The following is a 26,760-nucleotide window of genomic DNA, read 5'->3' as shown; positions in this document are numbered from 1 at the left end:
GGAGGGGCCTTAGACGGCATTCTTGAGTAGTAGCATGTCCAGCCCTTAGGAGTGGAATGTCTGGGGAGGAATGCCTACTATGTGGAGCCACACAGGAGCCCGAATCTAGGTCTTCATGCCAGAGCTGAAAGGCTCTTTTGTTAGTTTGAGATTCTGCTCTTGCCACCCTTAATCCTGGTCCTACTTGAACAGGGAGGCTCTCAGTCCTCTAGTGATGGGTCCTGCCAGCGAGGCAGAGGTTCTTCCACACTGTGAGGTCCCTTTGCACTTGCTCTCCTCTCCCCTCCTCCCCTCCCCTCCCCTCCCCTCCCCTCCCCTCTCCTCTCCTCTCCTCACTCCTGCTCATCAAAGGCTGTGTGGACGGCAGTGAGACCTTTGGCCAACGCTAGGGCACCTTTCACTGGGTGTTAGACAGTCTGAGAAACCAGGAGGAAAGGATGGGAACTGGTTTTAATGGTGAAAGGGTTGACATCCAGGCCACCTAAGATGGGGGCTGGGTGTTCATGGTGCAGAGGCTGACATCCAGGCTGTCTTATGCCTCCAGGACCCCTAGGCTGACCATTTACAGTTGCTAACCCCTTCTTCTCCATTCTTCCTCACCACAGTACTGTGGCTCTTACCCTCTTTCTGAGCTCCGTGGTGTTTGAGGGTTGAAAGCAGAAGTGGGTTACTCCTGTTTGGATAGAATCAGTTGGGATTTTAAGGCTCAGGCCTCTGTGAAAGACCACTTTGGCGGGAGCTACTGACATATGTCTGTCGGTAGCATAGGAAAATCAGGTCCTTTGGGTTCAGACCCACCTTCATTCCCAGGGATACCTCAGATATGTGCACGCTGGGACTGGTGTTGCTCCAATGTCAGCCTGCATAGTCCTTAAGAGAGGCAGCCTTCAGGGTAGCAGTCACTTGCTGTGATATCTTCAGCAAGCTGATGGAACTCCCTGAGCCTCATGCTTCTCATGTATGTGATATAAAAGGCATCAATGTCCATTCTTTAGTTGACTTAAGACACATTAAGTGACCTGACGCTGCCTGATGACAAACAGTATGTGATGCCTGTTTCTACCAAAGAAATCATGCTTGCTCAAAATTGGGAGCCCAGACCCTCCCCTTTCCTCGGGTACCTGTCTGGTGCTCACAAGGGTCAGTAGTTTCCAAATTTCACGTCTCTCCTACTGAGAGATTGGTTTTAATGCAGTCAACTCCATATATATATATATATATATATATATATATATATATATATATATATATCTCAAGATCTTATTCAAACTTGCTGTGTAGCCAACAATGACCTTGAATTCCAGATCCTCCTGTCCACATCTCCACACTGGTTATGTGATGTTGGGGATGGAAACCAGGACTTTGCCCATGCCAGGAAGGCACTCTATTAACTGAGCTGCATTCCCAGCCTGCATAGAGAGAAGAGAGAGCCAGAATAGAGGACTCATGGGCTTCTCTCTCAGCGTGGCTCTCCTAGCTCTGTGATAGTCCCACCTCTGTTCAGTTTGTGGCTCTCAGGCAGGGCTGTCCAACTGTACCTCAAGGGATACTTGACATTGCCATGGGAGGATGTGATGTGCTAGGCTTTTAGTGGGTGGGCATCAGGAAGCCTGTAAACTATCTTGAGATTGTAAGGTGGCCCCTCAACACGCCATCCCAGCAGCTCTCTGGCTCAGGAGGGATGCTGAGGATCCGCCTTGGCCTCTTGGCTCAACCTGCAGGTGGGCAGCAGATCCAGACCACATAGCTTCTGGGATTCCCAAGGGGGTCGGAGAACTTGCAGAACATACAGTGATGGTGACCTTGTTTGTGTTTCAGATCACGTGGCATGAAAGAATGACAGACCCAGGCTGCCTTCAGAGGCACACACTATGTTTTTTATCAACGTTACTTTCCCAGAAGGTTCCGGAGACGTCTGATGTTGTGCTTCGATGCATGATAGCTGGTAATAACCCCATAGACTAGTCACTACTCACCCTAGACTAGCATCCTAGCCTAACCTAGCTACCCACAAAACACTCCCCCTCCCCCCCTCCCCCGTCTCTCTGCAGACCAAGTTTCTTGGCTCAAAGACAATGAAAATAACATTTGGGAAAAATTGTTCTGAGTAATTAATTGATTAAGCAACTAAATCCTTTCTTTCTTTCTTTTTAAAAAGAAATTAAAAATTTCTTTATTTTCCTAGGTAACGGTCTCGATACTGAATGATTTTCCTCATCTCACAGCTCTTAGTTAGGCAACCCTCTCACTGGTTGATTTTCAGATACTCTGTGCTTCATTTGCTGTGGCCTACAGGAATGGCTTGAGTAATTTTACTTCATAAAATCTGTCATTTTTAAACCAAGGTTGGCTAAATTTGTCTCCCATTGCCACCATCCTCAAGCATGCTAGCAAACAAAGAACAAGTTACAACTAAAGTAAGATGTGCCAGAGGAGGGAAGGCCAGGGATGGGGACTAGCCCTGGACTGGAGAATAGAACACTCAGAGTTGATGATCGGGCGTTAATGACCCAATGGTAAAAGGGTTTCATGAAAAGAAAGTAAGGGGGCAGAGAGATGACTTGGATGTTACAAAAGCACTTGGAGCATAAACACGACAACCGTGTTTAATCCCTGAGTCCTGTAGCTGAAGGCAAAAACTGACTCATGAAGTTGTCCTCTGACTTCTATGAACATGCTGTTGCACTCTCAACACACACACACAAACAAACACACACACACACACACACGGAGTGGTGGGGGGAAGGAGGGGGAGAAATGGAGACAGAGACACAGAGATAGAGAGGTACAGAGATGAGAGAAAGAGACGTATATCAAAGAGAGGGGAAGGGACAGATACACATACACACCTATGCACACAAAAATGAAGAAACACACAGTAATTTGACAGAGAAGTGGTATTTTATCTACATGGACCGTTCTCTTCTTTCTTAGATTGTACCTCTACCCCTGAAAACATGAAGGCGCTGCACCAGGGCTGTTTCCTTAGGGCAGAGAGAAATCACTTACCCCCTCATCTTCTCCTAACTCAAAAGAGGAGGAGAGCTGGCCAGAGAAATGACTATCCTTTGTTAGCAGAAGTCTTTGGTTTGGGGCTGGGATACCCGTCCATACTCAGCTGCCTTTCTCAGCGCTCTTTGGTGATTGGTCATTTAGATGGAAGGAGGAACCCCAGTTGACCCTCATTCTTCTGAGAGAACCCCTACGTGTTTAGACAGATACCGGTCCTCACACATAGTAGCCAGATCATTCTGAATGGATGAGGCAGTGACTCACAGAGAGGTTCAAAAACAAGGGAAGGATGGCTCAGCGGTAGATGCTTGCCTAGCATGCCTAAGACCCCAGGCTCCATCCTTAGGGTTGGAAAATAGGGAGGAAGGAGAAGTTTCAGGTGAGGTTTCCAGGAGAAAAGAGAACCTTCTACAAGGTACAAGATGCCACTTCCCTACGCATGTCTCAGTTCTGGCTGATGGTTCTGGCTCAGACTGTGCACAGGGAAAAACCCTGGCAGCCATCTGGAAACTGGAGGACAGAAACCATTCCTGATCAGTCTGGATGAGTAACTGGAGGTCACCATGTTCCAGGGGCCAACTGTCACGTACTTCATATACATTCTCCAGGAAAAAGCCCCTCATACACAAAAAAGGAGGAATTCTGCGCTTCCTAAGCAGCAGCTGGAAGAAGCTGGCTGAGGCTGAGTGAGGGGTTGTGAGACCAGGAAGAACAGGCAGAAATGAGGTCTGACAGCCCCTTCTTCTGGTGGTTTTCAGGGTCACTCCTCTTGATGGTTTCCATCTGCCCATAGGAGGCTGAGGCTGCTGGGACAGGGTATGTCCTTGCATGTGGGCCTCTCTGTTCTTAGCCTTGGGGGCAGCTGCTCAGGCACCTACCTGGAGGAAAAGGTAGGACAATCCCAGAGCTTTGGAAAAGAGCATGCATAGCCTTAGCATGAAGACAAGGAACTGGGAATGGAGAATTCTTGGGCTCTGCTCCCATCTTCCTGACCACTTTTATCTCCCTATCCTTTCTATAGCCTTGGAAGAACAGGGACTTCTTTTGGGGGCTCTCTGGGTTGTTTGAGAAAAGTTAGATAACAAGGAAACAAAACTCAACTCTGTTCCTGGTATAAATTTAGAATGGTATGTTGTTTTCCCATACTGAACTTTGCTTCCTGTATAGACAGGTCATTTAATAATTCTTGGTAACATGGAGAGTAGTGAAAAAGCTCTTTGGGACACACTGGAAACTTCCTTGCCTAGCAGCATAAAAGAAAAAATTCCTACTGTGTGGGTTAAATTCCTCCATTGGCTCATTAGCATCACACCAGTTACTGATCACCAGAGAGGAATGAACCCTTCTAAAGGAAAAAAGTGTGGGTGTGCCAGAGTTTGTGATGATCTCATCCACATGTACATAAGACCTGCCTAAAAGATTGATGCTCCAGGCTTTTCTTTAGGGAAAAAAAAATGGCATTTTTATTCTTGTCCCATTCAAGCAGCTAACCAGGCTCAACCCTGCTTAGCTTCTGAGATGGAGCATGTTCAGGGTGGCATGGCGATAGACACAGTAGAGTTCTTTTTTTGCATTATATTTATTTTATTTATTTGTGTGTATGTGTGTGTGTGTGTGTGTGCGCACTTAATATTTGCATGCCACAGCTCACAGGTAAGGTCAGAGGGCAATCTGTGAGAGTTAGTTTTCTCCTACCATGTGGGTCCCATGGTTGGAACTCAGATTACCAGGCTTGGTGGCAAGTGACTTTACCCACTGAGCCACCTTGTAGGCTTCTTAGAGACATTCAAAAAAATCTAGTTTGTTCTTCCAGGTTCAGGTTTAAGCACTATTAATGTATAATTTTCCAATGGGCTTGCGGTACGGCCCTTGCCTAGTGTCTTAGTTAGGGTTTCCATTGCTGTAACAAAACATCATGATCAAAAGCAACTTGGGGAGAAAAAGATGTGTTTCATCTTACAACTCTCAAGTCATGCTTGCCTGTTCCATCTCACTAAGGGAAGTCAGGGCACGAACTCAGGCAGAACAGGAACCTGGAGGCAGGAACTGAAGCAGAGGAGTTCCATGGAGGAGTGCTGCTTACTGCTCCTCATGGCTTGCTCAGCCTGCTTTCTTATAGAACCTAGGACCACCAGCTGAGAGATGGCACCACCCACAATGGGCTGGGACCTTCCATATCAATCATCAATTAAGAAAATGCCCATAGGCTTTCCCAAAGGCCATACTGGTGGGGGTATTGTCTCAACTGAAGTTTCCTCTTCCAAAATAATTCTAGCTTGTATCGAGTTGACATAAAACATGCCAACACTCATAATATGTGCAATATCCAGCACATCACACATAAAAATGTAATTTTCAAAAAGGTAGGGTGAGCGTCTCAAAAGATGCCTTAGAATCAGTGGTTCTCAACCTGTGGGTTGCCATCTTTTTGGGCCCCAAAAGACTCTTTCACAGGGGTCGCCTCAGACTGTCAGAAAATACAGACATTTACATTATGATTCATAACAGTAGCAAAATTGCAGTTATGACCCAAAACTGTAACACCAGCTCCAGTGGCACCCCCCTGCCCTCCTCGGGAATTGACACGCATGTGCACATGCCCAGATACAAACACATAACTAAAAATAAAGATAGATCTTCAAAAGAAACAAAAGGTAAAGTGATCTCTGTGCAAATATGAAATTAACAAATTATTCAATTCATTAATGAGTTAAAGAACTAGAGAACTAAGAACTAAGTTAAAGAACTAAGCCTGAGAAGCTCCATATTTAAAAGGATTTTAGGAGAACATGAATGGGTTGGGTACAATACCACTTAATATCCTACGAGGCAGCAAAACCTTACAGTGTTATCTTTCCTCCTAGGCAGATATTATTTGCATCTCTGTTGGCTAAAACTTGCAAGATGACATATAAGTTCCCCAAATCTAGGAATTTTCTTTCATATGCATTAATGTGATGGGGTCAGATCCCTTGGAATTGGCATCACAGACAATTGTGAGCTGCCATGTAGGTGCTGGGAACTAAGCCAAGGTCCTTTGGAAGAGCAGACAGTGGTCTTAACCACTGAACCATTTCTCCAGCCAAATCTAGGAATTTTAATCAGTCCTACCACTGAGTAAAACAAACTCATTTTTCATGGTCAAGGCTCTTGGATGAGACTTTGACCCCATATAACGCTGAAAATCAAATACCACCCATATCTTTGTCCACTGGATACTTTTTAAAAAATTGACCTTCACTTCTAATAATATATTTTAAAGTTTTTTTTTTTATCACATTTTATTTCTTTTGGGTGTATGTGTCAGGAGGTACATGCATACCACAGAATGCATTCGGAAGTCAGAGGTCAGAGGCCAACTTCTGGCAGCCAGTTCTTTCCTTCCACCATGTGGGATCCAGGAACCAAACTCAGGCCATCAGACTTTGGTGGCAAGTGCCTTTATCTGCAGAGCCATCAAAGGTTTGCAGGATTATTTTATTTTGGATAATTTTTAAAAAATGGTTTCTTGTATTAGAAACAGCATTTCTTTTATTCTGTACTCATTCCTAGGCCTTCTTGTTCATTAACATTTAAAGCTTTAGAATTTTTTAAAAAAGTACTTAAATTTTTTTTTTTTTTTTTTTTTTTTTATCATTAGGTCAGCCCAAGCCAGAGGTGACTTGGTATAAGAATGGCCAAGCCATAGAGTCAGGAGGCACCATTTCCAGTTTTGAGTTCTTTGAGAACCAATATATTCACTTGCTACATCTTTCCTGGTAAGTGGCTTGGCTCCTGTGGACTGCTCCCTAACATCCTGTCTTGCATGCTGTGCTGGTTAGTGTGAGATCAGGCCAGAAGACTGGCTCGTGTTTGCTTCGGGAGTCCTGATCTTAGATGTTACTGGCAGGCAACAGCCAAAGGATCCAGCAGTGACTAAAGTGGTCCCTTTATTATCTGCAGATTTAATCAACCATGGGTTGAAGATATTTTTTAAAATCGCATTGGGACTGGACATGCTTTTCTTTATTCCCTACACAATAGTACACTAGTAAATTATGTATAATTTACATAGTATTAGGCCTTAGAATCAACGTAGGGGTGATTTGTACAAATAATATGTCATGTTACATAGGAACGACACTTGTGCATTCTCAGGGTTAGCTGTCCTGGAACTGAGTTCTCCCTAGGATACTAAGGGGTAACTATATTCATTGAGCTCAGTAACTATTTCGCCTTCTCTAGTTTGCCATTCATAGAGTTAAACTATCTAGAATGCCAAGTCATTTTCCTTCATTAGATGAAGGAAAAGTCATTAGACGAGTTTGTTTGTTTTTTTCTAATCTAGTTGTCTCTGGAAAGTTGAGAAAGCATGATAAGATTTCAGCACTGCCATCCAACCTTCCCTATTAGACGAAGGAAGTAGAGGTGACTGACCAGAAACCACAGCCAGCAGGTGAAGGGAGTAGGGATTAAAACCAACGTTCAGGCTTTATTTTTAGGAAGTAGAGGCAGAAGGACCAGAAGGTTCAGGGTCAGCCTGAGCTATTGAGATCCTGCTCTCCTATTTGGAAAAAAAAAAAAAAAGTAGTAACAATCCAGTACAGTATTTTTTTAGATCTTTTTTTGTTTCACCAGGAGATATTTGATTACATGAAACACAGTCACTGGATATGTAGACAAGATGTGAATTGCTTTGTTGGAAGCTGCTGGGACATCAGTATTCTTGGTCCCCGTAATAGCTACCTTTCTCACTGGTGTGATAAGATACCCATGGGAAGAAACATAAGCAAATACGGGTTTGTTCTGGCTTACAGTTTGAGGGGATACATTCTATCACAGGGGACAGGAAGGCATGGAAGATGACCCAGTAGTCACGAGACATCTGTAGTCAACAAACATAGGATGGACAGGAAGGGTGAGTGATGAAACCTCAATACTTGTCTCCAATGACCAGTTTCTTTCAGCAAGGCACCACTTCTTCTAGGTTCCATAACCTTTCCAAACAGTTTCAGCAAATGGGGACAAAGTTTTCAAACACATGAGCCTAAGGGAGATATTTTACACTCACACCTCCCTATTCCCCAGTGTTATTGAATTGGTCTTGGTGCCCAAAGCAGCTCTGAAGAGGCTGGCATTCCTGCAGGCATGGAGATGACTGGCAGGCGTGAACGTGGGCCAGCAGGCCTGGGTCTGAGGCAAAGCAAGACTTGAATTTGAATTAATTTCCTTGCTCTGTGACCTTGGTCAGTTGCTTACCCTCTCATTTTCTTTGTCTGCAAAAGGAAAGTATGACTAAGAGAATGAAATATTTTGGTGCTTATAAAGTTTTATGAGGTAAGCTTAGACAATCATTAGCTTATTTTCTTTTTTGTATGTTTTTATCTTGTCTATTTATTTTGTATGCTCATGTGCCATGGCACACAAGTAGAAACAGGGAACAGCCTGAAGAGTCAGTCTCTCCTTCTGACAGGTGGGCCTAGAGACTGAACTCAGGTGAGCAGGCTCCTTTACCTGCAGAGCCATCTATCTCTCAGTCTAGCTTTCTCGTCACTCATGTACCTCTCTGTTTAAAGTAAGGGCAAAGACCATCTCACCCTGGTGAATTCTTGTGACTCACAGTCTACCAAGGCTGCCGTTCAAGCTAGAGAGTATTCATCAGATTACCCAGCAGGCTTTGTAACTAATGCTAACCATGGAGGCAAATAACAGTGTACACCCTCACACAGCACGGAAGACAGGCCGTAAACTAATGGAGCCATTCTCCCCTCACCATGTCAAATGTATCTAGCAGACAATTTGGATAAATTGTCATTCGTGCCTCTGGAGCGTGGCTCGGGACTTTCATGCTTCCTCACTCCAGTCTGGCCAAGACCTCTCCTTCTACATGGCCATCTCAGTTAGTGTAATCCACCTTAGGCTCAGAGGCAGTTCCCGGAACTCATGGCTCTTTTCAGCCTTAAGCATAATAAAAATAAATACACCTTTTAAAGTACATATACTTTTGTTATTCGTTTATATAGATCAGTATTTGCAAACTGTTTTTAAAAATAAAGGTCCAGATAATAAAAACATTTTCTGTTCCACTCATGTGTTTAATTTCAGCACTTGGCAGGCAGAGGTGTTAGATATGTGAGTTTGAGGCCAGAAGGGTCAACATAGAGACTTTCAGGTCACTCAGAGCTACATAGTGAGACCCTGTCACGAAAAACAAAATAAGACAAAACAAAACAACCCAAACCCCAAAAAACAAAAATCAATAAATATTGTATGCTTTGCAAGTTACATGCCAAAACAGGCCACAGTAATTTAACTAGGCCACTACAGTGCAGAAAATAAAAGCCATAGACAGTATATTTTAAAGAACAAAAGAGCAGGGCTATGTTCTGATAAAACCTTACTTAGAGAGGACAGGCAAGGGGCCATATTTGAGGATCTCTATATATTTATATGTTTCCTACATTTGGTTAAAAAACTATTTGGAGACAGGCTGGCCTCAAATTCCTTATATGGCATGGGGTTTTGAATGAGAATGACCCCCACAGGCTAAAATTCTTGGTGCCCAGGTGGTAGAACTTTTGGGGGAACGGTTAGGTGTGGAGGAGGTGAGTCACTAGGAGTAGGCTTTGAGATTTTTAAAAGCTCATTCCTGGTTAGCCCTCTCTCTCTCTCTCTTTCTCTCTCTCCCCCCCCTCTCTGATTCATTCTTGTGGATCAAATATATGCTCTTAGCTACTGTGCCTGCCTGCCATGTTCCCTGCCATGATGGTCATAGACTCTAACCCTCTGAAACTGTAAGTAAGTCCCAATAAACTCTTTCTTCTGTAAGTTGCATCAGTTATGGTGTTTTGAGGTACTAGAGAAATAAGTAAGACACCAGGGCTCTGTGCATCCCACTGAGCTACATCCCATACTTGTTTTTTCCCCTTGAACACTCACTGCCGGCTTCTCAACCGATAACTTTTATTTTAACACTTAATAAAAATACTCACTCACATTTTGATCTTAAGATGAGCCACTTCTTTTAAGAATCGAGATTTTCTGTTAATGTTCTCATAGTTGTTATTTACACAGGACCAGGGTGCTGAGAGACACAAAAGGTCACAGGTCCCAAAGGCAGGTGGGCAGGCTGACATGGTAAAGAGACAACACAGAGAGGAGAAACTGAAAAGGAACTGGCACCCCAGTAGTACCAGAGACTCCCCATTATCTGCTCTGTGGCCCAGTGGGACAGGGCCTTTTGTAATATTGAAGATTTGTGTAATAGAATCTACATTTCAAGCTTCTGGCCTGCCATTTTGAAGAGTAGCCCACCCACTGGAAGACATATTTAGCTCAAAGAAAGGGAATGATGGTAGAGGAATATGACCATAGATATAGGCTCACTTTGCAACTTAGTAGTAAATATGCTGGGTATCAGCGACCTCAGAACATTCTGGCCCATTGACAGTGACTGGGGAGCTTTATAATTCCATTAACTTTGGGGTTTCACCCTTGACCAGTTAAATCTGAACCCCAGGTGATTCTGATGTGTGACTGAAGATTAAAAATGCTTTGCCTTCTAAGATGGGTATCTGTGAAGTAAATGACCTATGCCAAATGTATTAGATGCCACTTAGGAAAGTGAATGATATTTTATACCGTTCACCTTTCAAAGATTACAAGTCAATTGTTCTATCTAACATTAGCCTCAAAGTATTTTTCCATTGCTCATGCATGGTAATCCACCGGATTATGTCATAGGCTACCTGAATTTGGACTCGGGATCATTAAAAGTGATCGCAGTCTTGAGACAAACCTGTTTCTCAATGGCTTTGTGGGGTTTAGCAGACCCAATCAACAGTTCTACTCTGTAGTTTTAGTTAATTTTTTCATGGCTGTGACAAGACACCTAGCAGAAACAAGGGAGGAGGGATTTATCTTGACTTAGACTTTCAAGAGGACACAGTTCATCACAGAGGGGAAAGCATGATGGACCAGCATGGTCTGCCACCATGGAACCTTGTCGCTCACACCAGTTCTCACATCTTTATAAACAGGAAGTAGAGAATAGGACCAGGGCAGGGGTACAACTTTCAAAGGCCAGCTTCCAGTGACCACCCCTTCTTCACTTTCCAACTCCATGACACCATAACATTTAATACAGCATCATCTTGTGTTCAAACATATAGGTCTGTGTGTGGTGACTTTTCAGACTGAAACCATGTCAGGGAGAAACCACTCCCTGCTGTGTTGACTGATACTCGGCTTTTCCCTGTTTTCAGTACCTGTTGGGACTCCTTCTCTGCTCCCATCCCCAGCTGTCCTCAAAGTCTCCTTCTGGAAGAGATGCATCAGTGCCTACACAGCTACAGGTCAAGGGTGCTTGCCAAGGAACAGAGGCACAGAGCTAATAAAGTATCCGAGAGAGAAACACCAGTCATACCATTAACACCTGCATACAGCTTGAAAGGGCTTTCTTTTTTACTTTAAAGATATAGGAACTGGGAAGGGTGGAGGAAAACGCTGATGGGTGTTTTCCTACCTCATAGGGAAAGCAAATGGCACCAAGGTGTGCACAAGTAGGAAACCATGTGACCTTTTATGAATATAATTGAAAGATAAAAACCTGTCCAGGACCAACACCTAGAGAGATAGATCCTGTTCTCGTTAGGATTATCATCGCTGTGAGGAAACATTGAGGAAAGGGCTCTTTTGGTTTACATTTGCTCATCACTGTTCATCATCGAAGGAAGTCAGGATGGGAACTCAAACAGGGTAGGAACCTGGAGGCGGGACTTGCCATGGAGGGGCGCTGCTTACTGGTTTCCTCCTCATGGCTTGCTCAGCCTGCTTTGTTATAGAACCCAGGACCAATGGCACAGAGATGGCCCCACCCACAGTGGGCTGGGCCCTCCCACATCACTTACTAATTGAGAAAATGTCTCCAAGCTTGTATACAGCCTGGTCTTATGGAGGCATTTTCTCAATTGAGGCTCCTACCTCTCTGATGACACTAGCTTGTGTTGAGTTGACATAAATCCACCCATCACAGATCCCTCTTTGCCACAAGAAGTGTTTTTGTTGTTACTGCCCCCCCCCCCTTTTTCAGTTTTAATTTTTTAGATAGGGTCTCACTTTGCAGCTCTGCCAGGCATGGAACTCACCGTGTGGTCCAGGCTTGATTTTAAGTGAGATGAGAATGGAAGCAGCCCCTCCAGCATGCTCATTCACTCTGCTCTGACACTGACCGGCTGGGTTGGGGCAAGCCTAAAGGTTTCAAAAGAATGCTTACACAGAAGCCAGTGTCCCCAGTGTACAGGTGAATATTATCCTTGCAAATCTATATACACTTTAGAACCCTGGACTATAACCTCATTTGGAAATAACGTCTTTGCAGTTGTAATTGAGCTTATACAGGATTAGAGTAAGCCCTAACCTGATGACTGGTGTCCATATAAGAAAGGGAAAAGAGAGGACACAAACGGCCAGAGAAGATGAATGCTGAGAAAGAGGGGGAAACAGCTATAAGCTCAGAATTGCTCAAGACTGCCAGCAAAGCAAAGCAAAGGAAAATTCTTCCCTAGAGCCTCAGGGAAAGTCTGCCTTTGATGATACTTTGACCTTGGACTTCTAATCTCCAGATGCTTGAAAGAATAAATGCCTATTGTTTATTTCACCTGGTTTATGGAGATTTGTTACAACAGTCCTTGGAAACACATACATGGTACATCTGAGCAGTCAAGCAAGAAGAATGCTGCCCTTGGTCTATTTGGACATAGGGCAGCAGCTTCTTGTAACATAAAATTGGCTCCCAGAACAAACATGGAGTTTGTTCATGTCAGCTGGGAGTCATCTGCAGGTCAAAGTCCAAGAATATTTTCCAACTGTGCCCCAAACTGGACATTGTGCTACCTTTCTATCAATATAAATACTGACATATAAATACCAGAGACAACCAGTTTATAAAGTGAGAAGGTTTTGGCTCACAGCTTTAGAGGTTCTGGCCCATGACTGGTAGAGAGGCAGTATATTATGATGGAGTCCCCGGAACACATAGAGCCAAACCATTCACCTCATGGCCAAGGAGTGCAAGGGAGAGAGGAAGCACCTGGAATCCTATAATCACCTCCAGGGCGTGTCCCCAACACCCATAGGCATCTCCCACGACCTCCCGACTGTTTCTTCATGCTCATTCATGATATTTGAGCTAGTGTGGGGACTGGTTGGCCTGAAAGGTCCAAAATACTTTTACCCATATGTCTGGTAGCTGATAGCACTAGCTCTCTCCTCTGCACTGACTTTCATCCTCAAGGAGGCAGGGAGTGACTCTCGGGACAGGTAACAGAGCTACAGGGCCTCTGGTGCTCACTCCAACACCAAACCCATCACATTATTGTGGCCAAAGACAGACATGGGGACAGCTCAGATTGAAGATAAAAACATGCACTCTTTTGAAGCCTAAAGTGGTAAAGTCACATGTCAGCAAGGTGTACATACTTAGACTGGGAAATTAGTGACCAATTTTTAAAAAAGTACACGTTTATGTATGTGTGTCATGTGAGGCACATACAGAAGCCAGAAGAGGACGTTAGATGTCTTGGATCTGGAGTTACAGGCAACTGTGAGCCTCCTGATGTGGCTGTTAAGAAAGGAACTCAGGTCCTCTGGAAAAGCAGTACATACTCTTAACCTCTTAGCCATAATCCAGTCATACCGTAATCAGATTTTATACTCTATTACATCCTCCATCCACGGACTATGTAGCAGATCTTAAAAAAACAATCTCCATTTCCACATGTCCATATCCCATTTAAAACCCAACAAAACTCCCACTCCCTGGGACTACTCTTTTTCTGTGGAATACTTTTTGTCAATTCTTAATCCATTCATTTATTCACCAAGAAGTAGACTACTTAATACATTTTAGTCACAGATTAGGTAAGGGAGGGCTTAGTCTTGTGTGATGTCACATTCTAGTGTAGAAAACGGACATAAAAGCAAGTGGCTATTTGTTAGAAAAATATGTATTATTGATTATCTCACAGACACTAGACTTGGTTAATCTACGTGTTTATACTCACAGCTGTATTGGAAAGGCTGTTTTAGAGGTAAATACAAGACTTTGGTGATCTATCAGCTTTATCAGTTATTCTCTCTATCTGTGTGTGTGTGTGTGTGTGTGTGTGTGTGTGTATATATATATACATATCTGTTTGTACATGTGCACATGTGTGTACAGGTAAACATGCCTATGGAGACCCGGGGTTAATTCTAGCATCATTCCCCAACCATGCTTCACCTTAATTTTTTCTTTTTTAGACAAAGTTTTCACTGAGCCTGGAGTTCATTGATTGGTCTAGATTGGCTGGCAGCAAGCTCTAGGGAATTCTTCTATTTCTACCTCCCTAGTGCTGTGGTTATAGGTACCCACTTGTTATGTGGGTGCTGAAAATATGAACTCAGGTCCCCATGTTTGCACAACAAGCCCTTTACCATCTGAGCATCCCTCCAGCCCGAGCAGACAGACCTCATGAGCCTTAGGACATACGAAAATTCCTTCTGCGACTCTGGTGTGAGAGTTCAGCATCAAAGCTTGTTGTCTGTGCCTAAGACTTTGTCCAGACCCCAAGAGACACATCAGTCCCTTCCTCTACATAGATACCCAAGGACATCTCAACCCTCTCAGGTACCCCAAAGCCCCGAGCATCTAACTATGAATGAGATTGGGAGGGATCTAAGACTCATTTAAAGACATCCTTATTCCTCAAAGAAATATCCCAAAACATATACCCAGCTAATAGTAGAATTGTCACCATCAACCACTTACAAAAGACAGGCTGTTATTTCTCACATTAAGAGAAAAATCTGAGGCCAACTTGTCTGTATTGACATCTCAAACTGTCTCCCCCATTTCTCATTCTCTTTCTCTTTGACAGAGAGAGGATCTCACTGTGGTAGCCCTGACTGGCCTGGAACTCTCTATGTAGAACAGATTGGCCTTGAACTCACAGAGGTTCTGCCTCTGTCTCTTCCTTCAGAGTGTTGGGATTAAAGGTGTGCACAGCCACAGCAAAAGAACACTTTTGGAAAAGATTAAAACTGGTATTTGGGGAGTAAGAAAGAAAGCTAGTTTGGAGTGGCAGTGCTTTTTTTCTCAGTTCTTTTCTTGTTGGAGGTAAAATACCATTAACGTGTTTGATCAAGACCTCACGGGATAGAAATAAAGATGACTGAATCTCATTATGTCTTGGCTAAGTGGCGATGGTTTTCATCCAAGGCTGGAAAGCATTTTGTGAACTCTGCGTTCTGTGTGCTTAAGTAGGTGTAACAAATCTTAAGGATGACTGGCAGAGCTTTCCGGCACCTAAAGGGCCTCTATTCCCAGCATGGGGCTTCCCTGACATTCTTCCTGAATGAATTCAGAAGGTGTGCCTCATATCCATTTACTCTCACCATTCCCAGAGTCCTACTTGAATGGGTTCTGAGGGTCTGACGAAAACCTCCCATTTAGTCTCTGGGGTGATAGATCCTTTCTGAGATTTTGCTGTCCATCATCACTTCCCAGCTGTGACTTCAGTAGGTGAATATCTCAGAGAATGATCATAGGCTGGCCCTTAGCACATTTACTCACCTTTTCCCGGAGATAGGCATTTGGTAGCTTTTCTCATGACGGTGCTAACCTTTTGGACAGATCACATGAGTCTGGGGGTAGGTGACAGATTGATCCACACTTCCCACTTCAGATCTTGGAACAACCAGGGAAAGGCTCATTCATCAATAGACACTAGAAAATGTCCTGTATCTTACATGGTACTTCAACATCTCTTGAGGACAGAGAGCAGACCAGGAGTGTCAGGGATATTCTTGGTCCTTTGTAATCAAGTGTTATAGTCCAGGGCTTCTGAAGATGGCAAAGACAGAGAGTCTCACTGAGGTAGGAACCACAGCGTTCTAGCACTTAGGAGTGTTTGGCCAACACCCTCCAAGACTCTTAGTAAGAGTGGATGGCAGACTTGAGGCAGAGCTGGAACCAATTCAGGCCTGTGAGTTGTCAGAACTATAGAGACTGGGACAGGACCAAGAACAAAGTTACATGGATATACAGGCCTGTGGGGATTGAGACAGGATGGAGTACAGGGTCTACTTGTCAACATGTGTCTCTGTGATGACCGGCTTCAGCCATTTTCTCCTCCTCATGCATTCAGCTGATGCCTTCCCACCAAAGCCTGTAGTCTTCTCTGTTGCACATCTAGAAGCTTCTCCTGGTCTCTTCTGGCTTGTGATAGACCCTCACTCAATGGTAGAGCTGTCTGTGAGTCATTTCAGCTTGCACCTTGACTTCCTGCCTTTCCCTGTCCTGTGTTCTGGTTCCCTTGTCTCTTGAGTCCTATGATGCTGGGCCAATTGTAGGACCTCCTACCTTGGGACATCAGGCCAGGCTCAGCTGCACTCCTGCTGAATAAGAAGCCAGAGCTCTGGGCCTATTTGGAACGCTCCCCTGAGCATGCCACACAGAAACCTAGAGATGAGATGAGCTGTGAGAGGGATCTGCCTGTCTTAATCAGTTTGAGCTGCCTAACAAAAAGCTGTAGACAGAGTGGTATAAACACACAAATGTGTTTCTCATTATTCTGGAGGTTGGGAAGTGCAGGATTAGTGTGTTCTGTAGTAAAGCTCTGACTGGCAAAGGTCTAGTGAGGGCCTTCTTCCTGAATTTCAGAAAGACACCTTCTTACTGGGAGAGAACACTCCTGTCTCTTCTTATAAGGGCACTAAGCTTATCACAAGGGTCCCTGCCCTCATGAACTTATCTGAACTAATCACTTCCACCTCTAAATACTACTATACTTAGAATTAAAGCTTTAACATATGGATTTGGTATGGTAGAGATAGTTCAGCCTATAACATTGTGCCAAATACGAACGTTGTCCTGGTCTTTTCAGAGACAGGCTAAAATAGGCCAGTAAAGTGTGGACAGGGACCCCTTGGTTCAGAATTAGAGATCTGAAGAAGTCCCTGGCATCCTATTGGAAACCTATGAGGCCACTCTGGATCAGATGACCAAGTTCAAATCTTTGCCCCACTTTTTATTAGGGAAGGCTGTTCAAACTTTATTTTCCTCGGTTTCCATACCTGTAAAGTAGAAATAATAATAGTACGTACTTGTAGGGTCAAGTAAAGATTAAATGAGGTAACACACACAGAAAAGGCTCTTTGGACAGTTCCTGTCCCTTAGAAAATGATGAGTAAATGATACCCCTTTACTCTGAGGTTTCCTGTGTGATATACGTACAGTCCACTCTTGGTCATGATAATGTGGAACCAGGCTCCCTGGCCCAAGCATTTCAAAAAAGATGGGTCAAAAGGTGCCTCTGAATGCTTGACAGGAATCTTGGGCTGGACTGGACTATGTAGCTGGTGAAGAGTGACTGTTCCTTCTGTGGGTGGTAGGAAACCATGCACAGGCTAGGAATGTAGGTTCTCTGTGGGCAGGACTCACACACAGGAGTTCGGGTGTTGGAGCAACAAGAAAGTCCAAGTCTTGCTAGCGTTAATGGAGTTCTGAGCTGGTACAGAGCCCAGGGAGGAGAAGCAGGTTTCATAACACATTCCAAACTTATGGCCCTGACCTGTGCTGTTCCTCTTCCCTTGAGTCTTCTCTGCAAACATAGCTCCAGGTTTATTTAAAAAAAATTACCCAGTCACAGATCCCACTCCTAACCAACCATTGGGAACATCACCTCCTGCACCCAGCATGGCCTACCTTTCATGTCTTGTCTTTCTTTTTCATGTAGCACCTACATGTGCTGCCTAAATACACTCTGATACACCGTCTATGTGCACACTGCATCTATACGTGTGTGCGTAGATCTAACGAATTACGTATATTTAAAGTGTTCTGTTTGATACGCACTAACACACTCACGAATCCAGAGGAACCCCAATCAGGATTCCAGGAGGCACAGGAGATTTCTTCTGCCCCTTTACAATCTGCCTTCCTGCCCGTCTCTCCCCAGCTATCCGTAAAAAGTAACCCATGTGCTTTCTGTCCCCATAGGCATGTTTATATTTTGTAGAACTTTGTGTGAATGAGATTGTAGGGTGTGTTCTCTTGTGTTTTGGCTTCTTTCCCCCAACATAAGAACCTCGAGCATCGTCCCTGCTGTTTGGTGAATACTAAGTTCACCCCCTTTGCTGCATTTTTCCCCCTACATCTCTGTGTTTAGAGATACTACAGTGTATTATTATTCTGTTCCCAGTAACGATGCGTAATTATCTGTAACTTTATTTCCTGTGACTCTCTGGCTACTGGCATGGGATTCTTTTGGAATGGAAGTGCCATGAGTGCTAAGACTTGTCTCATCTGTTCCAGCACCCACTGCAGTGTCTCTTAGTTGGCTTCTGACTGCAGCCAGTGGTTTTTCCTTACAGGCTCGCCCAAAGGGAGAGCAAGAGCTACTCTATACGTAGCCACCCAAGTCTGGGAATATGATTTGAGTTATGGTGGCCTCCTGGTGGTTGGCTATCAGTATTTTGGAGAGATGGCTGTTTAAAGGCATTTTTGAAGACTGACACATTTTTAAAAGGCCCACTGTTGTAGGCACAGAGCACCACAGTGTTAGACACTCTTGTCATCATTTGAGCGGCAGGGTAAGATCCTGGCCATTCTGTGGATGCCCTGTCTGTTCTTGTCATCCTGTATACCATGGGCTGCTGTACTGGCAGCTGGACATTCTTTCTCCAATTAGAGTTGTGAGTTATCCCTAGCCAGCCTCCTGCCAGGTGCCATACTGTCTCCCCTGTTTATCTCTTTGCCTGACAGATGCTGCTTTGCCCTCATTTGCCTAGCGGGTACCAGAGATGACAGCAAGGCTGACCCACAAGAGGCTTGGTTAGGAAGCTATGACTGGTCACAGCAGGCACCAAGGACAAGCAATTAAGCTAGGATTGCTTTCCTCCCAGCTCAGAGCAGCTCTGAGCCAGCTTTCTACATTTTTTTTTCTTATTTGTCATCATGGCCATCGTCATTAGCGGTGCTCAGGGTGGAACTCGTTAGTTAAGCTTATGAGATGAGAGAGTCCTAGGTTCTGGCTCCTTCCTCCTCTCTGCATACAGTAATTAGTTTTGATGTTCATTTGCTTGCTTTTAAAAGCAATGAGGATTCTGAGCAGCCACGGAGTTCTTTATACATGGCATAGTTGACTGGGAACTCAGCCCAACTTGAGCAGCAAGCCAAGTGACAGCTGGTGGTTTTCTGAAACCTTAACAAGGAGACTTTCACCTTTCTTGAGCTCACTATGTCAACAGAGCCGGGAGTGATTCTGACTTTTCTAATCGTTTTCAGACCATCAGTATCAGCACACCCGTTGGCTGGTTATCTCGGCAGAAACCCATGCTGGGATTTCAGACATTTTTGTTACTGTGTCTAGCTTTGATGTGGGTTCTGGGAATCCAAACTCAGGTCATCAGGTTTATGAAACAAACACTTTTACCCACTAAGCCATCCCCCACCCCCCCCCCCCCTCCAGCCCTCACCTTGAAATACTTTAAAACTCTGCCCAGGCCCAGAGAGGTGAAAGGACCCCCAGAAAGTACCAAAGCTGATTAGAATCAGAGCTACTCCTGGTGCCTATACTCTCTGCTTCCCAAGACCTCTGAGCTCATGGTACAGTTCACCAAAGCACAGCCCATCTGGGCTTCCTGCAAAATAAAGTCTACTAACAGGCAAGCTGGAAAACAGCAAAATAGAAATGATAGCAGGAATTCCTCCAAACATGAGTATTCATTGAATATCTACAAAATGAACTAGGGACCATTTCAGAAACTGGTGACACGCCAGTATACACTAGAGTACTTGATCTTCTGGGACAGAGATAATAAGAAGAGTCATACACTTAACAAGCCAGCAAGTCTACAATGTATCAGGTAAAAATGAAAATAAAAAGGCAGGTAGAGGAAGGTGGGCCAGGGAAGGAGGCCTCTTGTGATGCTGGGGAAGCCTTGCGACCAAGGGGAGCTGTCCTGGAGCAAGAGTGAAGTCTAGGAAAATCTGGACTTTCCAGGAAACCCAGAAAAATCTCATCCTGAGACTAACAGGGACAGGACTCCTCCCTTCCTGCCCTGGACCTGCATGTCCCAGGGCACAAAGTCTTCAGCCCCCACCTCTGCTGCTCTTAAGTTGGTCACTAGCCTTGAGGCCAGGTTATAAGTGAAACTTCTTCTCTCCTTATAAGGTCATCATCAGCAAGCACTTGAAATTCCTGAGGCATTCCCAGCACCTTAGCCTCAGCCAGTGATGTCCCCTCACTTCCAAAGCTTCTATCCACTCTCCAAAGGTTTAAATAGCCTTTGTTCCCCTCCCCTCCCAGTTAAACGGGATGCTCAACATATCCAGTCTCCCTGTTCTCATTGTTCTCAGGTGCTCACCACCACCTGATGTCTGCCCTCTCTGTCTAGCTCTCCACCTTTCCTCTCAGGCCATGGTCTGCTTGCTGGCCACCACCACGCCATTCAGGGAGGGGAATGGAGTGGGAACGGCAGTTTCTCTGATTGTGTGCCATGAGCAGAGAGGTGGGGGAGAAAGGAGGAGGGTGGTGTGGTTATCATCTGAGGGGAGAACACTCTCATCAGGGTGAACAGCAAGGACAGAAGGTGGGATCAGGGGATAGGTCAGACCGCTGACCATCTTAACCTTATTAGTGGATACCAGGTCCCAGAGAGAGAGAGAGAGAGAGAGAGAGAGAGAGAGAGAGAGATTTTGTGGGTTTTTTGTTTTGTTTTGTTGTTGTTTTAAGGTAGATTATTATTCCCTAAAGAATGACACCTAAGGCTGACCTCTGGGCTCCACGTGCATGTTCATTGTAGGTCCACGCATGTGTGTGTGCACCCACATGAACATACATATACATGCACCAAAAATCATTCTTAAAAGCCCTTCTGATACTCAGCTGGGCTGGCAGCTACTGTCCCCAGGAGGCTGGTCGTCCTTCCTGCGCTTTCTAGCAGTTAACTCACCTAACCCTGTGCCATTCCCAGTGCTGCGGATTTGGTTGTCTCCCAGAGGTGTTATGAAGCTTATTCAGTGTCACCCGGCACAGGGCTAACTGTGACCCCAGGCCTGCATGCTGCTGTCTCTTAGCCACAGGTGCCCTCGGAGAAAAGCAAAAGCAAGCCTGCCTTACAGCCCATTCTCGCGTGTCCTAATTTCCCCTGTCTTCTGGCCAGTGCATTGTTTTGCAGACCCTCATACGTGACCTGACCAGCTCACCGCTCTGGTCATTATCCGCCCAGAATACCTTTCCTCCTTTCCCACACAACTTAAGCTTAATCGTTCACCACGGATTCAAGTTCCGTGTGCTGGCTCCGCTCCCTGAAGATCCAGGCCACCTTGACCTCTCCCCTGCTAACCACCAGAAGCCTCAGCATGCCTTTTGGAATTTGATGACACTCAGCTTTGTAAATCATGTCCTGTCATCTCATCTCATTCCTGAAGTGGTAGCTCAGCTACCCTAGGGGAGCAACTAAATCTTATGCTAATTTTTCTATTTCCATTATCAAGTCCTATGGCATGGGCTGGAACTCGGTGCTGATTATATGGGAGAATAGCATGTTCCTGCTCAATCCGGGCCACAGGTCCTATTACGGAACAGGAGCCCTCCCTCCCCTCCTCTGGTCAGCGGGGTACAATGGAGTTGAGCATCTTACGGAACTGTCTTCCATTCTGACCTGAATGGATCTTCCCCTCTTTCCAATGAACTGAAGCCTGAGGTCTAAACCCCTCAGTGCGGGATAGAAAACATTTCGCTACCTTGGCTCTGCTACTTCTTGGCAGGTGACCGTATCTCTTGACTTACTTGGGTCAGCTTCAGGGTCACTATGTCTGTTTTTGGAAGGTATTAAGAAGATTGCTTTTCACCGGGTATGGTGGCACATGACTGTAATCCCAGCACTTGGGGAGGCAGAGGCAGTGAGTTTAAGGCCAGCCTGGTCTACAAAGCAGGACCAGGATAGCCAGGGCTAAAAAGAGAAATTCTGTCTCAGAAAAAAAAAAAAATGCTTTTCAGTCTTTAATATGGCCTGGGAGAAGACTCAAATGAGAACGCAAGTTTTTCATCCCTAGAACCCATGTTAAAAAAAAAAAAAAGTCAAGTTGGACTTGGTGGCATTCATGTATAATGCCAGTGCTGGGGAAATAGAGACGGTGGGCTTACAGCGCTCTCTGGCCAGTCAGACTAGCCTAGTCAGTAAACTCCAGTGGGCCAGTAAGAAACCCTGTCTCAAAAAACAAGATGCATGCTGAGACACATAGCCACACTTTGGGCAGAGTGCAGAGGGAATCTTATGAAAGAAGGGGGAGATAGAAAGACCTGGAGGGAACAGGAGCTCCACAAAAAGACCAACAGAGCCAAAAAATCTGGGCCCAGGGGAGCCTGCAGAGACTGATGAATCAGCCAAGGACCATGCATGGAGAGGACCTAGACCCCCTGCTCAGATGTAGCCCATGGGCAGTTCAGTCTCCATATGGGTTCCCTAGTAAGGGGAGCAGGGGCAGTCACTGGCATGAACTCAGTTGCCTGCTCTTTGATCACCTTCTTCTAGCCAGGTGGCCTAGAGAAAGAGGATCCAGACAGTCCTGATGAGACCTGATAGGCTAGGGTCAGATAGTAGGGGAGGAGGGCCTCTGCTATCAGTGGACTGGGGAAGGGGCATGGGAGGAGATGAGGGAAGGAGGGTGGGACTGGGAGGGGATGAGGGAGGAAGCTACAGCTGGGATATAAAATGAATAAATAATGATAATAATAAATAATGATAATAAATAATAATGATAATAGTAATAAATGAAAAAAGAAACAAGATGGATATCTTCTCTGTGTACTGACATCGAAGGTTGACCTCTGACCTTTCTACATGTGTGTGTGCACGCACACACATACACACACACACACACACACACACACACACTGATTAGAATAAAGTATCCCAATTAAATAGTAAGTAGTGGGATTTCCCTAAGTGCCTACCTAGCCCTGTCCCTGACTTTAAATAGTAATAAATAAATGCTTCCTGTGAACACCTGGATGTTTCCTCTCTCTCAGTTCTTCCTTTTGCTTGGGACCATCACTCTGCTCTCCCAGTCCCACGCAAATACCATCTTTCCCTATGAAATCAGACTATGCATTTCCCAGGCCTGCTTCAGCTGCTAAGTTATACAGGAAACCTTCACTCCATCCCTTGCCTGGCATCCAGATTTGTGGCCCTTAGTAGGCACTGTCTATAATGTAGTTATTTGTATAGAGACTCCTTTTCCTTATCAGATAGAAGGTAGGTCCTATAGAAATTGCCAAGGAATTAAACAGCTTTTTTTTTTTCTCCTCCTATTTCGTGTCTAACATACCGGTAGTTTGTCTCCTATAGGCTCAGGTATATTAACACTTGGTCCCCAGTTGGTAACACTGTTTGGGTAGGCTTAGGAGGTGTGGCCTTGCTAGAGGAAGTACTGTGGGCAGGCCTTAGTGTTTAAGAGCCACACATCATTCCCTATCGGCTCTCTGCTTCCTGTTTTCGGCTCAAGGTGTGAGCTTCCAGTCCTAACCATCAGGCCTCCACTCTGCCATTGTGGACTTTTGTTCTTCCAGAACAGCAAGCTCAAATAAACACGTTCTTCTGTAAATTGCCTTGGTCATAGTTTTTTTTTTTTTTTTTTTTTTTTTTTATCACGGGCAACAAAAGTAACTCATACACACCCAGTATGTAGACATACATTTCCTATCAGTTTTTCATCTGGGTCACTTAAGACAAGTCACATTTCTGGGTCTCAATCCAACATCTATAACGTATATCATTTTTGCATCCAGGACAGAAGACAAAACCTCATTTTCAAGCATTTAGTGAGGGATTACAATAGGGACTGAGCCAAATAGGAAACTGAGAGCTCACCCCAGAGATCAGGGTCAGCAGGAAGCCCTCAACTCTTAGACTGAAGAGACAAAGGAAAGAGTAAAGACTAGGTTCATCACGGACCATTGGTTGGCTTCTGGTTGGGGAGGTCCCTGGGACTTGGAGCTGGGAAGATGACCCCAGGCTGTCTCCTCCCTTCCTTCTACCCTCTAGTCTCCTTTGTTCAGATATAGCAAAAATTGGGCCACCGGGGAACCAGGGAGGCTAAGCATCAGGCTGTCGGTCCTGGTGTTATAGATCAGAACAGTGGAAGAACAGGTGTGGCTGAGGGTCAAATGGGCCTGGTCACAGCTCCAAGGTTCCTTCTAGTTCCTTAGTTGTATGGTTCAACCCACTGGTTGGATAAATTACTGAACGGATTGGCAAGCATATGACCCATGATTCCCTCACCCACTTTAAAATGTACCTAGCTACTTACAGGACATATGGTAAAGAAGTTCTGTGTGTTTCTACTATTATAATTTTATTTCTATGACAAACACAGGCATGAAGCTTGGAGATGTCTAAAGCCTTAGGATGAGGGCATAGCTTCCTTATCCAGCATGGAAGAAGAGGAGGAGAAAGGAAAAGGAGGAGAAGGAGGAGAAAGAAATCTCCCAATTTTGTCTCCTTTCGTTCGCTATTTTGAATAATTCAGTGAAGACCACTGACAGCAGCAGAGAGCCAGGTATTATGATACAGACACCTAGCCTAAGAAAAGAGAATGACCTTAACCTGGTTCTGTGACAAGGCAAGGACACGGATGTCATCATGTAGTAATTTATTGAGCTGTGTCCTCTCATATCTCCTCCTGGCATGTCTAGGCAAGACTCAGGCGATCCACAGCCCAACTGCAGGGTGAAGAAAACCTTGCAGACATTTCCTTCTCTTCCACTGGAAAGCAGGGCACATAGTGACGTGGAGTGGTCCTGGCCTAGGGTGGTGGCTCACATTTAGGATTGAAAGGGAGTGTGAGATTTCTCTCTAGCCAGGAGGCACAGTTTAATTTCTGTTGTTGGGAGGCTTGGGATCTGGGAACTGGCTTAGAGCAGACACTAAGGAAGGAGAACAGCAGCTGAATAAATCAGTTTTCAACCCACATGAGACTCCCTGTCTTGATTTTGTGTGTTTCAGGCAGAATCTCATGTGCCCCAGACTAGCCTCAAACTTACTATGAATTTGAGGATGACCTTGAACTTTGATCCTCTTTACTCTACCTCCCAAGGGTTAGAATGACAGGTGTGTACAGCCCATGTGCTGGCTAGTCGAGTCAATTTGACACATGCTAGAGTCATTGGAGAGGAGGGTACCTGGACTGAGAAAATGCCTCCAAAAGATAGGACTGTAGGGAAGCCTGTAGGGTACTTTCTTATTAGTGATCCATGGGGAAGGGCACGGCCCATTGTGGGTGGTGTCATCCCTGGGCTAATGGTCCTGGGTTCTATGAGAAAGCAGGATGAACAAGCCATGAGGAGCAAGCCAGTAAGCAGCACTCCTCCATGGCCTCTGTGTCCTGCCTCCATGTTCCTGTCCTGTTTGAGTTCCTGTCCTGACTTCCTTCAATGACAAACAGTGATATGGAGGCATAAGAAATCAAGTCAACACTTTTCTCCCCCACTTGCTTCTGGTCATGACACTTCAGCACAGCAATAGTAACCCTATGTATCTTTCAGGACTGGTCTTTTCACCACCCCACCCATTGATGCAGGCAGCCTTCTCCTGCCCCAAATTCAATCACACCTGCCCATGTTTTAACCACTAAATCAGGATCTCTGGGCGTATAGTACACGAATAATTTTGCTTTCCATTCGTAAGTCAGGAAAACCAAAGAGATGAGATCCTCTGCCTAGGAGGGTACATACACGACCAGACCATGCAAAACTATTATCCTACCATGTAATATCTTCCAGGGCCCAACAACCAGTTATGCTGAGAGAACACTGTGGTGCTGCTTTCCTTAGAGAAGAGCTTAAGCCACTGACTCCCCAGTGTGTTCCACAGAATTCTTGTAGTTACTTAAGCCCCCTTGGGAATGGTTAAGGTAAAAAAAAAAAAAAAAAAAAACTTTGAATAAAATACACAAATATTAAGATGCGTAAAGCGATTCACACCTTTAATCCCAGCACTCAGGGGACAGAGGCAGGTGGATCTCTGTGATCTTGAGGCCAGTCTGGTGTACTGATTGAGTTCCAGGATGGCCAAAACTACATAGTGAGACCCTGTCTGAAAAAGAAGCACACACACACACACACACACACACACACACACACACACACACATTTAAATGTAAAAGTGTATATGTGTAAATATTATGCGTAAATATTATGTGTAAATATCTATATATTTACATATTATTTGCCTTCTTCACTGTGCTGACATGAATACTGATAAGTTGGTTGATGCCTCTGAGACCAATAGAGGCAGCAGTACCAAGCTGTATTAGCTGCTGTAGAATTCTTCACTGCTATATAGCTGTGGTTAAAAATCAACTTTTGTGACCATGTGAAACCTGACCAATTTTATTAGATCTTAATAACTCAGTAAAGCCCTCTTCATAACTGTGTCAACAGATGGAATACATAAAAAAAAAAAAAACCCACTGCCAGTCTCTGAGGTGATGACCGAAAGCATGTGCATTATTATCTAACTTGCAAGCTAAGCTAGCCACTTGTTTTCACAGAGTATGATTTTTTACATGAGAAAAAAAAAACAACCCCCCCCCCAAAAAAAAAAAAACAATGGACAGGGGCTGAGGTGTGTGTGGTTCAGCGGGTAAAACACTTTCTGTGCAAGTGTGAAGACCTGGCTCCAATTCCCCAGAATCTACATGAAGCTGAACAAGGTCACCCA

At 44.7% G+C, this 26,760-nt stretch overlaps 1 protein-coding gene across 1 annotated transcript in view; it reads left to right on the top strand.

Moving 5' to 3' along the window:
• The first annotated feature begins 1,836 nt into the window (after positions 1-1,836).
• Positions 1,837-26,760, top strand: part of Alpk2 (alpha kinase 2) — a 110,007-nt gene continuing 85,083 nt past the window's right edge. The window contains exons 1-2 of the mRNA XM_055622644.1: positions 1,837-1,945; positions 6,653-6,770. Coding sequence (XP_055478619.1) covers positions 1,837-1,945; positions 6,653-6,770 — 227 coding nt within the window. The remainder of the gene's footprint in view (positions 1,946-6,652; positions 6,771-26,760) is intronic.

Source organism: Psammomys obesus, unplaced genomic scaffold (assembly GCF_907164565.1).
Source record: "Psammomys obesus unplaced genomic scaffold, mPsaObe1.curated_primary_1811, whole genome shotgun sequence".
Classification (NCBI taxonomy): Eukaryota; Metazoa; Chordata; class Mammalia; order Rodentia; family Muridae; genus Psammomys; species Psammomys obesus.
Note: the sequence above shows the minus strand (reverse complement) of the source record. Positions and strands in the feature narration are given on the sequence as shown.